Below are 13,968 nucleotides of genomic sequence, written 5' to 3' on the forward strand. Positions count from 1 at the left end.
ATGGGGGAATGGACTATACTAGAGAGGCTCCTGGAGGCTGCTGTCCAGCAGCACTCTACTATGATAGGAAGGTAAGATGATCAGCAGAAACCAAGAACGGCCGAAGAATCGCAGCAGCCTCCAGGATCGTCTTTAGCATGGTCCCCATTCCCCCGTCTCTGCCCCAAGGATCATCTGTAGCATGGTGCCAAGTCCTCCGTGTCTGTGTAGTGGATTTTTTTCCCCGCCTTGATCCACAGATTCCTTCCTCTTTGTCCTCCTCCTAAAACGAGACAACTGAGTAAACCAGTAGAAAGCTGGGATGGTGCTGCAAAGTGCAAAGAGAAAAAAACTAAAACACACACACATAATTTTTATCCATGTGTCATTTCATGTTTCCATTCATGCACTTATATCCATTTGATGTGTGTTGGTGAGTTGGAGTGGTGGTTGTGCGCTCCGGCGGTGGCGGGAGGAGATCGAGCGCGAGTCGGTGTTATCACCTCTTTTTCCATTAACGAAGCTCACACAGGTTTATTTAAAAAAAAAGAAGAAAAGAAAAAGCAACGCCGATTGCTTGCGTTTCATTTCAGCCATTGAATCACACAACACATCCAAACCACACAATACGAAGGAACCTCACACACGCGCGCGCACACACACACACACACACACACACATCGCATCCACGAGGAGCGACCAGTTTCAGCACTGGACAGCTCCACCGTTGAAAAAAAATACAACACAAAAGAATTGGACTGTGCGCGTGAGCCGCCGAGGCAGCGCACAACTCCACCACATCCACCACCGCTTAACGCTGATATATTTACACGTATTTTCACGTTGTTTGTTTGTGTCCCTGCTTTGTTTCCTTCTTCTTCTTCATAGGATCCTACTAACAGTGGTGGTCATCTTCCGGATTCTAATCGTAGCAATAGTCGGAGAGACCGTCTATGATGACGAGCAGACCATGTTTGTTTGTAACACCTTGCAACCGGGCTGCAACCAGGCATGCTACGACAAGGCGTTCCCCATTTCACACATCAGATATTGGGTCTTTCAGATCATCATGGTGTGCACGCCGAGCCTCTGCTTCATCACGTACTCGGTGCACCAGTCGGCCAAGCAGAAGGAGCGGCGCTACTCCACGGTGTACCTGACGCTGGACAAGGACCAAGACTCGCTGAAGCGCGACGAGAGCAAAAAGATCAAGAACACCATTGTTAACGGAGTACTCCAGAACACGGAGAACTCCACCAAAGAAGCCGAGCCGGACTGCTTGGAGGTCAAGGAGATCCCTAATTCGGCCATGAGAACTACAAAGTCCAAACTGCGGCGGCAGGAGGGCATCTCCCGGTTTTACATCATCCAGGTGGTGTTCAGGAACGCGCTGGAGATTGGCTTTTTGGTGGGTCAGTATTTCTTGTACGGATTCAACGTGCCCTCGGTGTACGAGTGCGACCGCTACCCCTGCATCAAAGACGTCGAGTGTTACGTGTCCAGGCCCACGGAGAAGACCGTGTTCCTGGTCTTCATGTTCGCGGTCAGCGGCTTTTGCGTGGTGCTCAACCTGGCCGAGCTCAATCACCTGGGCTGGAGGAAAATCAAAACGGCCGTGCGCGGCGTGCAGGCGCGGAGGAAGTCCATCTACGAGATCCGGAACAAGGACTTGCCCAGGATGAGTGTGCCCAATTTCGGCCGCACTCAGTCCAGTGACTCGGCGTATGTGTGAGGAGGATGAGGAGCAGGACGAGGAAGAGGAAGGTGTGATAACATGTACAAACAAACATATGATGGACATATGACGGACAGCTCCGCACGCCTAATTCGTGTCATGACTTTTCAAAGAGTGGGCAGATGGTTGGTTTTTCTTTCTTTTTGGTCTGTCAAGGACTTCATGGCAATGCGTGGATGACACGTTTGTTCCCTTTTTATTTATTATTGCACTGATGCAACTTTTTAGTAACGTTTATACTCTGTGTAAGATGCGAAAGTGGAGATCATCCATGTTAAACGTGGTCACGTATTTACTTCCTTGTGGGCTGTACTGCTTGTGTTGGGCTACTTGAAGAGAGTAAATGCAAAAAAAAAATTGCACTAAAAAGGCGAGGGTGGGGGGGAGGAGGTGAACACGTGAGAGCCTGAACCTTATCCAAAAACGTGCTCTACTGACCTGACGGTGTTTGTAAGACATTTACTTTTTCCACCCGTTTTTTGGCACCAACCTAATTAAACGGCACCATACACATGTGGTTAAAGGACAAACTCCACCAATCCGGATTTATATATGCACACGTATATAAATCCCCGGTTCGACCAGCGTACTTCATGTTTTCTTTTTCTGTTGCCTGTGTTGCACCACTGACCTTAACATATGTAACCATTCCATTGCTTTATAGCTGACTTGCAAAACAGTATCTTGGTGAATTTGCTGCAAAATGCTAACGTCTGTGACTTCCTTAATTTATGACACACCAAAGCGCCCACTGCTTTTTATTTGTGAAGTGTTTTTCTTGCTTTTGTGTAATCAAGTGCCATACTTGTATATAAACATAATATATATGTATACATATAAATATATAGATATATAATAATCATCATGAAAGCTGATTCCCGTGCTTGGATTATGCTAAATGCCGCCCAATTTCTTTCTTTCTTTCTTTTATAAAAATTTGCTTTCAATGTATTTGTTGTGATTTAAATGAGGAAAAAAATGCTATACAGTTTTCTCTGTTTTGTTTTTTGCAAAGGACTGGAAAAAAGAGATGAAGTGCTAGTCTTTTTTTTTATATACAAGAATGAAAAAACGTCTCTTCTCCCAATCAAAGCTGTTAAAAACTGGAAAAATAGCACAAATTGACATTTTTATCAAAGAATGGGCAATAAAAATCTGCTCTGGTGCTACAGTTTTTTCATAGAATGGTTTTAAATGTAACCGAAAACCGACCAGAAAAAAAGAAAAAAATACCACGAACATCATTTTGTTTCTGTGGAAAATAAAAGTGGGATTCATGTACACCAGAACCGTGTGAGGTGCAGTACTTGTGTGTCTGCTGCTCCAGCTTATGTTGAATGACCCATCACACTGATATCCTGTAAATATATAAATATATATATCTCTCTCCAGTGGAAGTTTTGCCTTGGTGCAGTGAGGATGTTAGCCACACCCACTCTGTATTGAAAAAAACCTACTGCAGGACACACCTTGCACAGGATCTCATCACTCTGCAATGTGTTGCAATACTGATACTGCTTTCATGAGACACATCAATACTAATGCCACATAACAGAGAGGCCTGAGGGGACATTTAGTCTATTTGGACATGCATTAAACCAGACTCGAACCACAGCTCTGACAGGGAGCTATACATTCACAGGGTTCCACTCTGGACGCTGTGCAGTTTGTGACTTTCATCGTAGTCCTCAGAAATGACCAAAGAGCTGATCATGATTCAGAAAAACCTAGGGAGCCGAACCCAAACCCAGTTTTCACACGTTTGAAAGAGGACGTAACACAGCAGCTTGTGTTGAGGGAAAGGTTGTGTACTACTTTTGAAGGTCAAGGAGAAAGGAAAAGATCGAGATGGGAGACATAAAGAGAAAGGTAGACACTCATATGAGCACAGAAAGAGAGAGAGAGATAGAGGAATAAAGATTCAGGGGGATAAAAATGAGATATCTGCAGGTGATGTGGGTTGGGCCGCTCTCTGCCGGGATGACTCTGCAAAGCCGCGAGAAATCGAAGAGCGGCGGCAGCGGCACATCCATCTCCAGCCCAGCAGGGACCCGAGATTCCTCCCGAAGTCATGAGCTAGAAAAAAAAGAAAAACAGACGAAGAAAGAAGAACCATTTGTCAGCTCCACTCGGACGCAGCGCAGCGTACGCCTTTGTGCATCTCTGTCTCCTTCTCCCCCCCCCACTCATCTGTGTCTTTTTCAGAGAGACAAAATACAAAAAAACCTCTGCCAGTAAGAAAAGATAAAAATAATTGAACACAACAAACCATTTGAAGCGTCTGCTACATAACTGCAGTTCAGGGTTTAAAATGCAGCTGTCGTTATATTTTGATGCTTTGATAATTGTTTTTTAATTTCCCTGCAACGGTCAACCTGGTTTCTAACTCCGGCAAAATGGCAAAAATTATTGGGGTATGTCCCAATGCAATTATGCATGCTGTCGTGCATTTACATCATGTGAGTGTGGCAGCGCTCAGCAGAGATTACACTGTACCTGTGTCTCCTGCATCCTTTGTAGTCATGACAGCCGGGTTACAGGTCACATAGAGAGCATTTCTCTGCCAGAGTGGAAAAAAAAAAATGCACACGGCAAAGCACAGGATTCAGATTTACATATTTTTAAGGGAATGGAGACTATAGAGATCAATTCCTTCTCAAGGATCTGTGTATTTATCTGCCGGCCTCCTGATAACTGCAGCGCCACGCACCCATCAAGGCTGCACACAAGCTATTTTAAGACCACAAGGTAAAACGCTGCAGGAACACGTCAGATTTGAAGTGATTGCAGGGGCTCAGGGCGAAGGCAGGGATCTTCAGAGCCATACATCCCTACTGTCTAATGTGAGTCCACGAAGAGAGAGAGAGAGACCTTCACACACTAGTGTAGGAGAGGAGAGCACTCCCATAAACAATCTACACACAGGGGCTAGGTGCTGTTCTAAAACAAATAAACTAAATATGAATTCAAATATCCTCCAGTTCCACAAAGAGAGAATAAAAAGTGGAGCTATGCATCTCCTTTTTTTAAATATCTAGATCAATAATTCACCCCATACAGAGCATACATACTGTATGACAATGTACTCAGTATGTGCTAAGAAGAAAGGTCTCAGTTTGATTTGATGTTTTCCCACTCAGCCCTTTGATTTCTCTGTTTTCACTGGTGTATAAAACGTTAAAGAAACCAGTATGATCAATGGAACATCAATAATGACTGGTGCAGTGTGAATGTGGCTTAAATTGCAGCATTCAAATTGGCTGCACTGTGTTTGTTTTTTTAGGTCATATTACCTCAAACGTGAGTCTTCAGCTTAGAGCCACAATCTGTGAACATTTTGTCCGAAGGCAGCTGTTTCTTTTTCAGAGAAATGTCGGCACAGAGCTGTTAAATGTTCCGGCTGCAGGCCAGGATCATGAAATCCACCACATCAGGCTGAGTTTAATGTCAAACTTTCATAAGAAATTCATTTTTCTGTAGATTAAAACTATTCGTCATGTTTTAAAATGCAGAGATGAAATGAGACCAGTCCACCTGTGTTTATGAGTTAATAACGTTTCCCCACTTAAACATGAGCCCTTTAGGTTTTGTATTAAACATAATTCAGGATTTACACTGGCAAGTGTAGTTGCTTAGCTTGAGGCCTGAGTCTGCAGGACAGAGTGAAGTATTAGTATTTGGAGCCTTGGTTGTTCCTTGGTTGTGGTTGTTGGAATTGAAATTGTGATATATATCGGGAGCAGAGAGTGTATTTATTTAAGCGACAAGGCCAGACTGGCAAAGGTGAGTGATTGAGCGGCAGCACTGACATCTTTATTAATAATCTTTGCAGCCACCTTCCATCATACTGACAACTTCAGTGGAGTAAGGAGACGAGGACAGTTGAAATGAATTCAGTCATAATAGCACTAAAACAAATGTAACATATTATATGGTGCTTGGGCATGTGTGGGATTCTCCTTGAGGTACAAATATCATTATTTTCTTCCACGATTTTTTCATGTAATCCCAAAATTATAAACCAGATTAAAACCTGGCAATATAATAATAAAAAAAGCCTATTAACATAATTCTAGAACACTGAGGAGGAGAGGAAAGTCCTTCCCTGGTTTTTAATCTGCTCTGTGAGGCCTTGGAGAAAATGTGACAGATTAAACCAGAACTTTCACCTGAGTCTGTAAATCCTTCCACCCGCTCTGTCCCCAAAAAACAAGCGTATCCTCCATGTTGTTTTTTTCTCCCTCTTTCACCGATCCAAAAGGAGAAGGCTGGCTCCGGGGGGGCGATGCTTTAATTCTGCCTTTTGCTGCAGATTACTGCATGAAAGGGGGGGAGAGCAAACTGAGGAAACACAGTGAATGCAGGTCTTTTTGATCCACTCAGCCAGAAGCAATGAAATTAGCCTGGTTACTGCAGCACATATGCACGGCATGGCATGGCACAGGCAGATAGGACCGACAGCGAAACAACACACACGCTGGATGTTTGTGCCCGTGCGAGGGAAGAGGCAGTAACACATTTGCACAGTGTGACAAAGTTCCCAACTTTCCGTCTGCCAGGGGAGCGAAGGCATCTGCTCGGTTTTGGCTGTAAAGTAGCTTTCTCTGTCTCCATGCCACTGGGGCTCCCCGCTCCCCCCCCCCCCCCCCCCCCCCCCCCACACACTCAACTGTGAGGCTGCTCAAAGAAGCACAACGCCAAACTTGCGTCCTGTGATTTGTCCTTTGGGAGGTTTTGTCTTTTAAACTTCTCCGCTTTAATGAAATCTTCACAAAACAAGGACAAAAGGACGGAGAACATTTGACGCAGCCCGAGCAGAGGGATTAGTTTGGCTGGTTTTGGTTGGTGGCGGTGGCCGTGGCGGTGGCGGGGCCGTATTGGCACATGGATTTGGTAGAAACTAAGCACTGGCATAGAGAGAGAAAAAAAAAATACCTGACAGACCTGAGAGCAGATTAATTTCTCATCCATTTTTTAAATGTGACCTCAGGATTAAGAACTTTAGTGGATTATACACAGATTTGTCAACCAGAGGTTCAGAGTGGGACAGCCAGCACCTGTGTGAGGACACAATGCACCCAAACCCAAAAAACATTGGAGTCCTCCTCTCTTTGGCCAGACAGATCAGATTGAGATAGAGTTAGTGGGGTGAGTTAGTTGAGGTGAAGCGACTTCCAACTTTAACAAGGAGACCAGATAACTTTCATTTGCATTTTACTAATTAATCCACCCACTAATTCCACAAATGTCAGTCTGGATGTGCTTCTTTTTTCTCCAGAACACCGTTCATCTTAATGCAATTTCAATTAAAAAATGTAGCAGTCAGTGATGGGTGGAGCAGTAGGTTTTCAGTCTGAGGACCGAGTTGAACATGTCTTCTTCGATGTCCTCGTAATAAACCACAGTAATAACTGGTAACTGGGTCAAACCTCGGGTGAAAATTGCCACCATATCATTTTTTTTTTCTTCACCATATTAGACTGACACATCTCCTTCATGGCAACAATATTTATAGAATCACTTCCTCCTCCTTTGTTGACATCAAGTTGTCTACAAAGTAAAAGCCCAGAGTCTGCTCTGTTGCAGGTATAGAGCTGCTTTACACAGCTTCTATTTTGTAAAGTTGTGAAATAGGGGTCTGAAGATTGCGTAGCTTCAGAAACAACAAGCATGCAACGTAAAAAAAACATCAGCAGTCCAGTAAATCATTCAAACGTATATATATAAACCACACGTGAACAGGAATACTCCAAATTCAGTTTAATTTCATGAAAAACATTGACGATACAATCTTCATTGCAGGTAAAACAGGTAGGATGAACACAAAGTTTTCAAATTTCACTCTGCACCATAGACTGTACATGAAAATCTCTCTACTTAATAAACAAGTGTCAGTGTATTGTATGTCTGTTTGAGGGCGACTAAGTAAAACTCTGAAGAAGCAGCGGAGCAATGACACAGGTAAAGAGAACCGGGAGGTTTAGAACAGGGGCGGCGCTAATTTCTCTAAATTCAGCATTTCTTCTCTTTGAGGATCCAGCATCTAAAAGCTGCAGGACACTACCGCTTTGTAACACACTGCACCAACTTCCCCTGGTTAAGCAGTTTGTCATTAATGCAAAGCAGACAGCACCACCAGGCCACACTGCAGCAAAGAAAAGCCACAAACAAACCCTAAACAATTTCCTGTCTGCGACGTCTTTAATTTCCCTCCAGGTGACAGCTCCCTCTGACACCGACTGCTTGTTTCTAACTTTCCGCGCCCCGCTCGCCTCCTCTGCATTCCCTAATAGCTTGTACTACACACACAGCACATCGACCCTGATAAATGTTTAGGTTCTGCACCATTACACAGCCAATAAAAATCAGGGGCTGGCAAGTTTTGAATCGGACACGGAGGCGCTCGCCAGCCAAGGGAACTTGTACCGATGGACTGTGGGAGGCACAGAGAGGCAGAGTGCTTACAGGAAGATGGAGGAGACAGCGCCTGAGGTATAGAGATATTAATTTTAAGCAACCCACAGTGAAACTCAATCACAGACACACACACACACACACACACACACACACACACACACACACACCCAGGAATATGAATCACTCCTGTGTATCACAGAGGCTCACAGGGATTGAAGATAATACTCGTCTCATAAGATTTGCGGCTGCAGAATGAAATGACCACCTGCTAACTCGTCTTCTTCGCAAACCGAGAAAGACGCTGCTATATTTCAAGGAAAGAAAATTGAAATGCAAATAATGACATTACACAGATATCACCAGGCTGGTGGTGGATCTTTAAATCCCAGTGGGAGCGTGGGATGAACTTGTGTGGGTTGGTCTCGCTGACTCTTTACCTTTAGACTCTGCGTGAACCGCACACATTGTTCTCTTCTTCCTCGCAGCCGATTGTGAGTTTTTCTATCGTCCCATGCTTCCCCTCTTTATTTCCTTCACCCGCCGTTAATCTTTCCTGTTTGCCGTGAATCACGTGGTTTTTCCATTTTTTATCGAGCTCCACAGAAAGAGATCTCGCTTCACGCTGCTGCTGCTTTCAGTCTTTCATTGAGATGGAACGACCAGAAACACCATGACTGGGCTTTTGTTCCAAACCTTAGAAATAGCATCCCGGGTGGATTAAAGCTAAATGTGGCAAGTTAGTTGTTGGGGGAAAAAATAACAATAATAAAAATGAGAGTTCTGCAGTATGGATCCATAAACTGTGACCAGAAGTAATACAAATCAGAGTGTAGCATGAAATATCGTATCAGCTTCATTTAGACATATTTGTTATCTATTGAGCACTGGAATTAAAATAAATTTGACGATTGGTCAGACTCAGCTGTAGATGAATCTGGAATTTGAAACAGAAACATCCAAATATCTAATTTGTCCTCCTCCTCTGTCAAGACACAAATAAATCAAGATGATATTTGGTGAATGGGTGATGTTGAATCATCGTCTCTCTGCTGCTCGGTTCATTTTTGCTCTTTTGTGAAACCTCAGTACAGATGCATTCAGAATTTATTCTCATTCACACACTGGTCGAGGGGGGGGGGGGGGGGGGGGCAGAAAACACTTAAGGCCTTACAACAGTTGAATCAACACTTTTGTCACCGCGACACTAAACCCCCTTGTTTCAAAATGGTATTTATTGCAGGACTGTTGCACTGGATCGCACTGCAGTTCCCAGTTATCTGTTTCTGTTTCGCCTGGTCTGCAGTTAAGTGTTTTATTGTGCTTCTCTGTGTTCGGCGAGAGGATTTTAGTGCTTAAGTGCAACAAAGCACCTTGTAGAACGTGTGTGGAAGCTCTCACACACTCGCTGTAGCCCTCAGAAGAAATGGGTCTCCTGTAGTTGCGGTGGATTATCTGGGGCCTTGTCGTCATCAGACTTTTCTCTTGTTCTACAAGAAACGATAATAACAAATCTAAATCATCTCAGAGCAGAAAGTATAACTATAACTATATCTAACAATAAATATATAACTGTAACTATAGGTGGTTTTTGTTTGATACAATATACGCTGGATTAATTGTTGGTTTTGTTTTAACCTCTCTCTCTCTCTCTCGCTCTCTCTCTCTCGCTCTCTCTCTCACTCTCTCTCTCTCTCTCTCTCTCTCTCTCTCTCTCTCTGATGGTCCAAAAGATCGGGCCTCAGAGAATCTAAAGCTTATGGTGAAAGGGATTCCACGATTCAAACAATGACGTCTTGCATCATTCAAAAGAGCATTTTTTTCGATATGCTACAATCATATGGTAGGAACGGCATCATGATGTCACTATGAAGTCAGAAAATGACCTCACATGATCCGATTGTGGTATTTACAGCACACATGCATCACTCATCCGATGCTTTTTGTTTATTTCACTACTCAAGCTTTTTCATCCTGTGCAAACTCAAGACAACTCACCAGCATTTATCAGCGTCCCTCGTCATAAACCTCTATATTGACACCTCTAATCTTTTGTCCCCCATGTTGATATGATGCAGACGTCCGCCATGAACCACAGATACTCCCAGTAATGTGTCACAATGCAGCGTTTGCCCAACATGACCTCCTGAAAAGCAACGCACACAAACACACACATATGCTTTCCCATAAGCCCTGGAGCTCACATGCCAGGCTGCTCCTTTCTCAGCATTTCAAATGAAAACCGGGGCTGCTGGGATCTTTGTTGTTGTTGTTGCCGAGGCGTTAATTAGACTGAGAAATCTTGTGTAAGGCCCTCCTTCCAAGCCGTCCAGCTAACACACACACACCCACACAAACACACACACACACACACTCACACACACCTCCCCCCATGCACCAGAAATCCAGCGCTGCGTGCCAGAAGACGCCTTAGCTGTAAGCCACTTGAGATGTGTGCATGAAATTCCAGTTGATCAGAAGGGAGGTCAATTGTAATCTGAGTGTCATTCTTTTCCTCTGAAGGAGCCGGTGTAAGTTTGGGAGTTGGATCAGAGCCGCCGGGCTTTGGCGCTCGGCGAGTGTTGTTGACTGTGCTAATGATTCTGTGCTTCCTCGCGCCAACTTCATATCATAATCAACAAGCCGTACATATGGATGCTGCGAGAGCGAGATTATCAAAAGGAAAAACATAAATATCACGTCCTAGATGCACGTCTCTTGTTAACAGAGATCGATAAGTGACACTTTAAAGCGTCCGATTCTGAGAGACTATCATTTGCTACAACACTAATTATAAGGAAACCAGACCGATTGAACCAGGATCAGGGGGGGAAGGTGCCGTGGCCTCATGGTGCTGATGCAGTGGAATCCTTAAAGAAATGGCTTAATGGTATTCTGGGATCGATACACCAGCAGCAAACACATGGGCTCTACCTGCTGGACATCGGTTTCTAATGGATTCAGCTGCAAAAAAATAAATAAAATAAAGATTTACAGATTCAGTCTTCGCAGAGAAATATAAGCAACATCTTAAAAAAGAGCAGAAGTTCACAGGTTGCTCTGCTAAATATCTTGTTTCGTGTGAAAAAAAAAAGATGGAGGACAAGTCCGCTCCCCAAAAGTGAAGACAGAGCGTCTCGATCTCCCCCTGGTGGCTGGCGGCAGCATCGGTGATAAATGCAGCCTCCTCCGTGTTAGTGGATCAGACATGGACTCAAATAAAAAGGCAAAATTTACGTCAAATAAATTTTTTCTCAAAGGTGGTTTATGTCATTTGGGTAGTAATTCAAAATTAGGGTAAAAGGTAATGATTGACAGCTGAGACTGACTGATGATTGGTCGAGCATGTGTGATGGTGGACTTGAAAACAACACTAAAACAGTTCAAGCTATTGTAGAAATGAAAGATTATAAATTGCACCTTTAAAATCTACTGGACGAGGTCTCAGACTGATTCGTTTTTGAAATTTCTGAAAGTCATGTACTGGAGGACAGATTATAAATGAGAAGGACGTTAAATTATTGATGGATGTAAAATACCTGAAGAAAATCTGACAGTTAAAAATATGTTATACTGTAAATAGTCAGAAATAAGACTTTAGTGATCAGTGTGTGCAAAGTAAATGATCATGATTCCACTGATTTCTCTGAATATAAAGTATATATGCATGGGTAATATTTGACATAAAGGTGGATATTGCACTCACACATTCTGTAAATACATTTTGCAGGTGAACAACTAAACCCCAGTGGAGATATTCTGTTTAAGTCTTTTTGTTGATACTGACTAAGTGCACCGCTTTGACAACTGCTTTATATTTGATTAATCCTCTTAGTCGATGACTCAACTGTGATTCCACCGTGACACGCTGATCCAGTGAACGTTTGGGAATCACATGACCTAATCCAAACGTCATTGATTATTTATCAGTAAATTCTCAGTAATGTGTTTTTATGAGGTAACAAAAATGATTATAGAGCTGAATCAACACGTCTGGTTCAAATTGCTGCAGAGAGTGCAGAGCTCCACGAAGGCTAGAGCCAGGTTAAAGAAAGTGAACCTCCTGGATCCGCCCATTTATCCTGATGCAGGCCAGATTTCTACAGGACTTTATTTGGGTTGTGCTCCACATCTCCACAAAGATTAGAGGAAATAGATTCTGTAGTTTTTGAGTAATCAGGGAAACAGGAACGTATCATTATAACCTTCATGAAGGGAGGAATGTATTGCAGTGCTGTTGTATTGGTCTTCAAGTGTACCTAATATAATGGTAAGTGTACTGTAACCTACATATTGGACCATGATGAGTAATGCATGAGTCAAGCATTAGCATACCTGACTTACCAGTTGATTTATTTATATATTTCTACTGCACTTCAACCTAACACAAAGTGAAACCACACTTTTCTGTTTTAATAACAGTGTTCAGGCTACCGAACATGTAAGACGACTAAATATCTAATCCCAGGTTCATTTAAGAGTTTCCGGTTCTTGGGGATGTGATGAGGAGCTCGGCGCGGCGCCTCTTCAGCGATGAGCTGCTCAAGCTCCGGTCTGGGAGCTCTCCCATTGCCTTAGGAGGCACAACTGGAGACAAGCTGGTCTCCCTCTAAACAGAGATTTGGGTTCACATGACCTGAGCGAGCAGCTGTCCCCCACAGTCCTCCCCCGCAGCACCGCACGCTGCAAAACGGGAACGGCCTCTGTGCAGAAGCTCTGCTCATGTGCGAGCTCCGACTCAAACAAAGCAGTGCCCAGAATGACTCTCATCTCTCTCTACACACACACACACACACACACACACACACACACAGACTATAGAATCGCCTCATGAATATGAAGTGCTGGTTTCTGTCTTGCCGAGTCAGTACTGAGTTTGTGTTTGGAGGCTTTTTCGGCAGCCGGAAGGGATGCAAACCTAAAACCATCTGTATCAAACAGTAGAAATCTGTCAGTGCAAACACATCCCACAGAAATGAAATCAGGAGGTTTTTGTTGTTGTGGCCTAACTGCCCTCATTTCTCTCCTGCTGCTCCCACTCTCCCTTCTACCCACACTTCAAAAGGTTAAACACATTTAACCCCGTGCACACTCACAGGATATTAACCACACAATATATTCGAACTGGCCACTGCTGAACACTCACACCACACACTCCGGCTGCCTCCCCCCCCCCGTGGGAGTCCATCCGCTGGCAGATCCTCTGACGGACCAGCAGGCCGTGAATGTGTCTCGGAGACGGGATCATCTCCCCCCCCACTCGGTCTAAATCCCACTAAACAGCTGATTCATGTGACAATCAAAAAGTTCAGCTGCTGCACGCCGCCGCTCGGACGCTGTGATGAAACGCAGGAGGCAGAAAAAAATGGCGCCGTCTGCATTCGAGAGACAGGAGCCATCAATTGTGTGTCCTCATGTACAGCATGTCACCGCAGCTCAAGGCATGTTGTGCATGTGTGCGGGTGGGGTGTGTAAGGGACAGGGGGGGGGGGGGGGGGTTGCTGGGACTGGTTATCAGTCAAAGCTGCAGCCCCTCACACCCAGCGTCCCCCTCTCCTCTCTCACTCTGTTTGATTACCTGGGCATGAGGGAAGGTTTTAATTATGTTTTCTCTTTTTCAAACCATTAATCCTGAAGCACGGTGCACCAGCGTTGCCCCTTTGGGAGACGCCACACATCTGGGGAGGACTGTACCATTATCATCTCACTGGGTTACTGGAGCTTCTATATACAGAGCACACACTGACATGCTGCCTCGCACAAATTCAAATGTCAGTCGATTTATTGATGGTTTATGGAAATTAATGTAAAAAACAAGCTGGGTTTGAACTTTTGCTTTT

The 13,968-nt window shown here is 44.1% G+C and overlaps 1 protein-coding gene across 1 annotated transcript; it reads left to right on the top strand.

The window, feature by feature from the left end:
• Nucleotides 1-1,711, top strand: LOC128451205 (gap junction delta-2 protein). The gene is made up of 2 exons (XM_053435002.1): nt 1-71; nt 868-1,711. Exons 1-2 carry the CDS (start codon nt 1-3, stop codon nt 1,709-1,711), a joined length of 915 nt encoding a protein of 304 aa, XP_053290977.1.
• The last annotated feature ends 12,257 nt before the right edge of the window (nt 1,712-13,968 follow it).

This window comes from Pleuronectes platessa, chromosome 11, assembly GCF_947347685.1.
Source record: "Pleuronectes platessa chromosome 11, fPlePla1.1, whole genome shotgun sequence".
Taxonomy (NCBI): Eukaryota; Metazoa; Chordata; class Actinopteri; order Pleuronectiformes; family Pleuronectidae; genus Pleuronectes; species Pleuronectes platessa.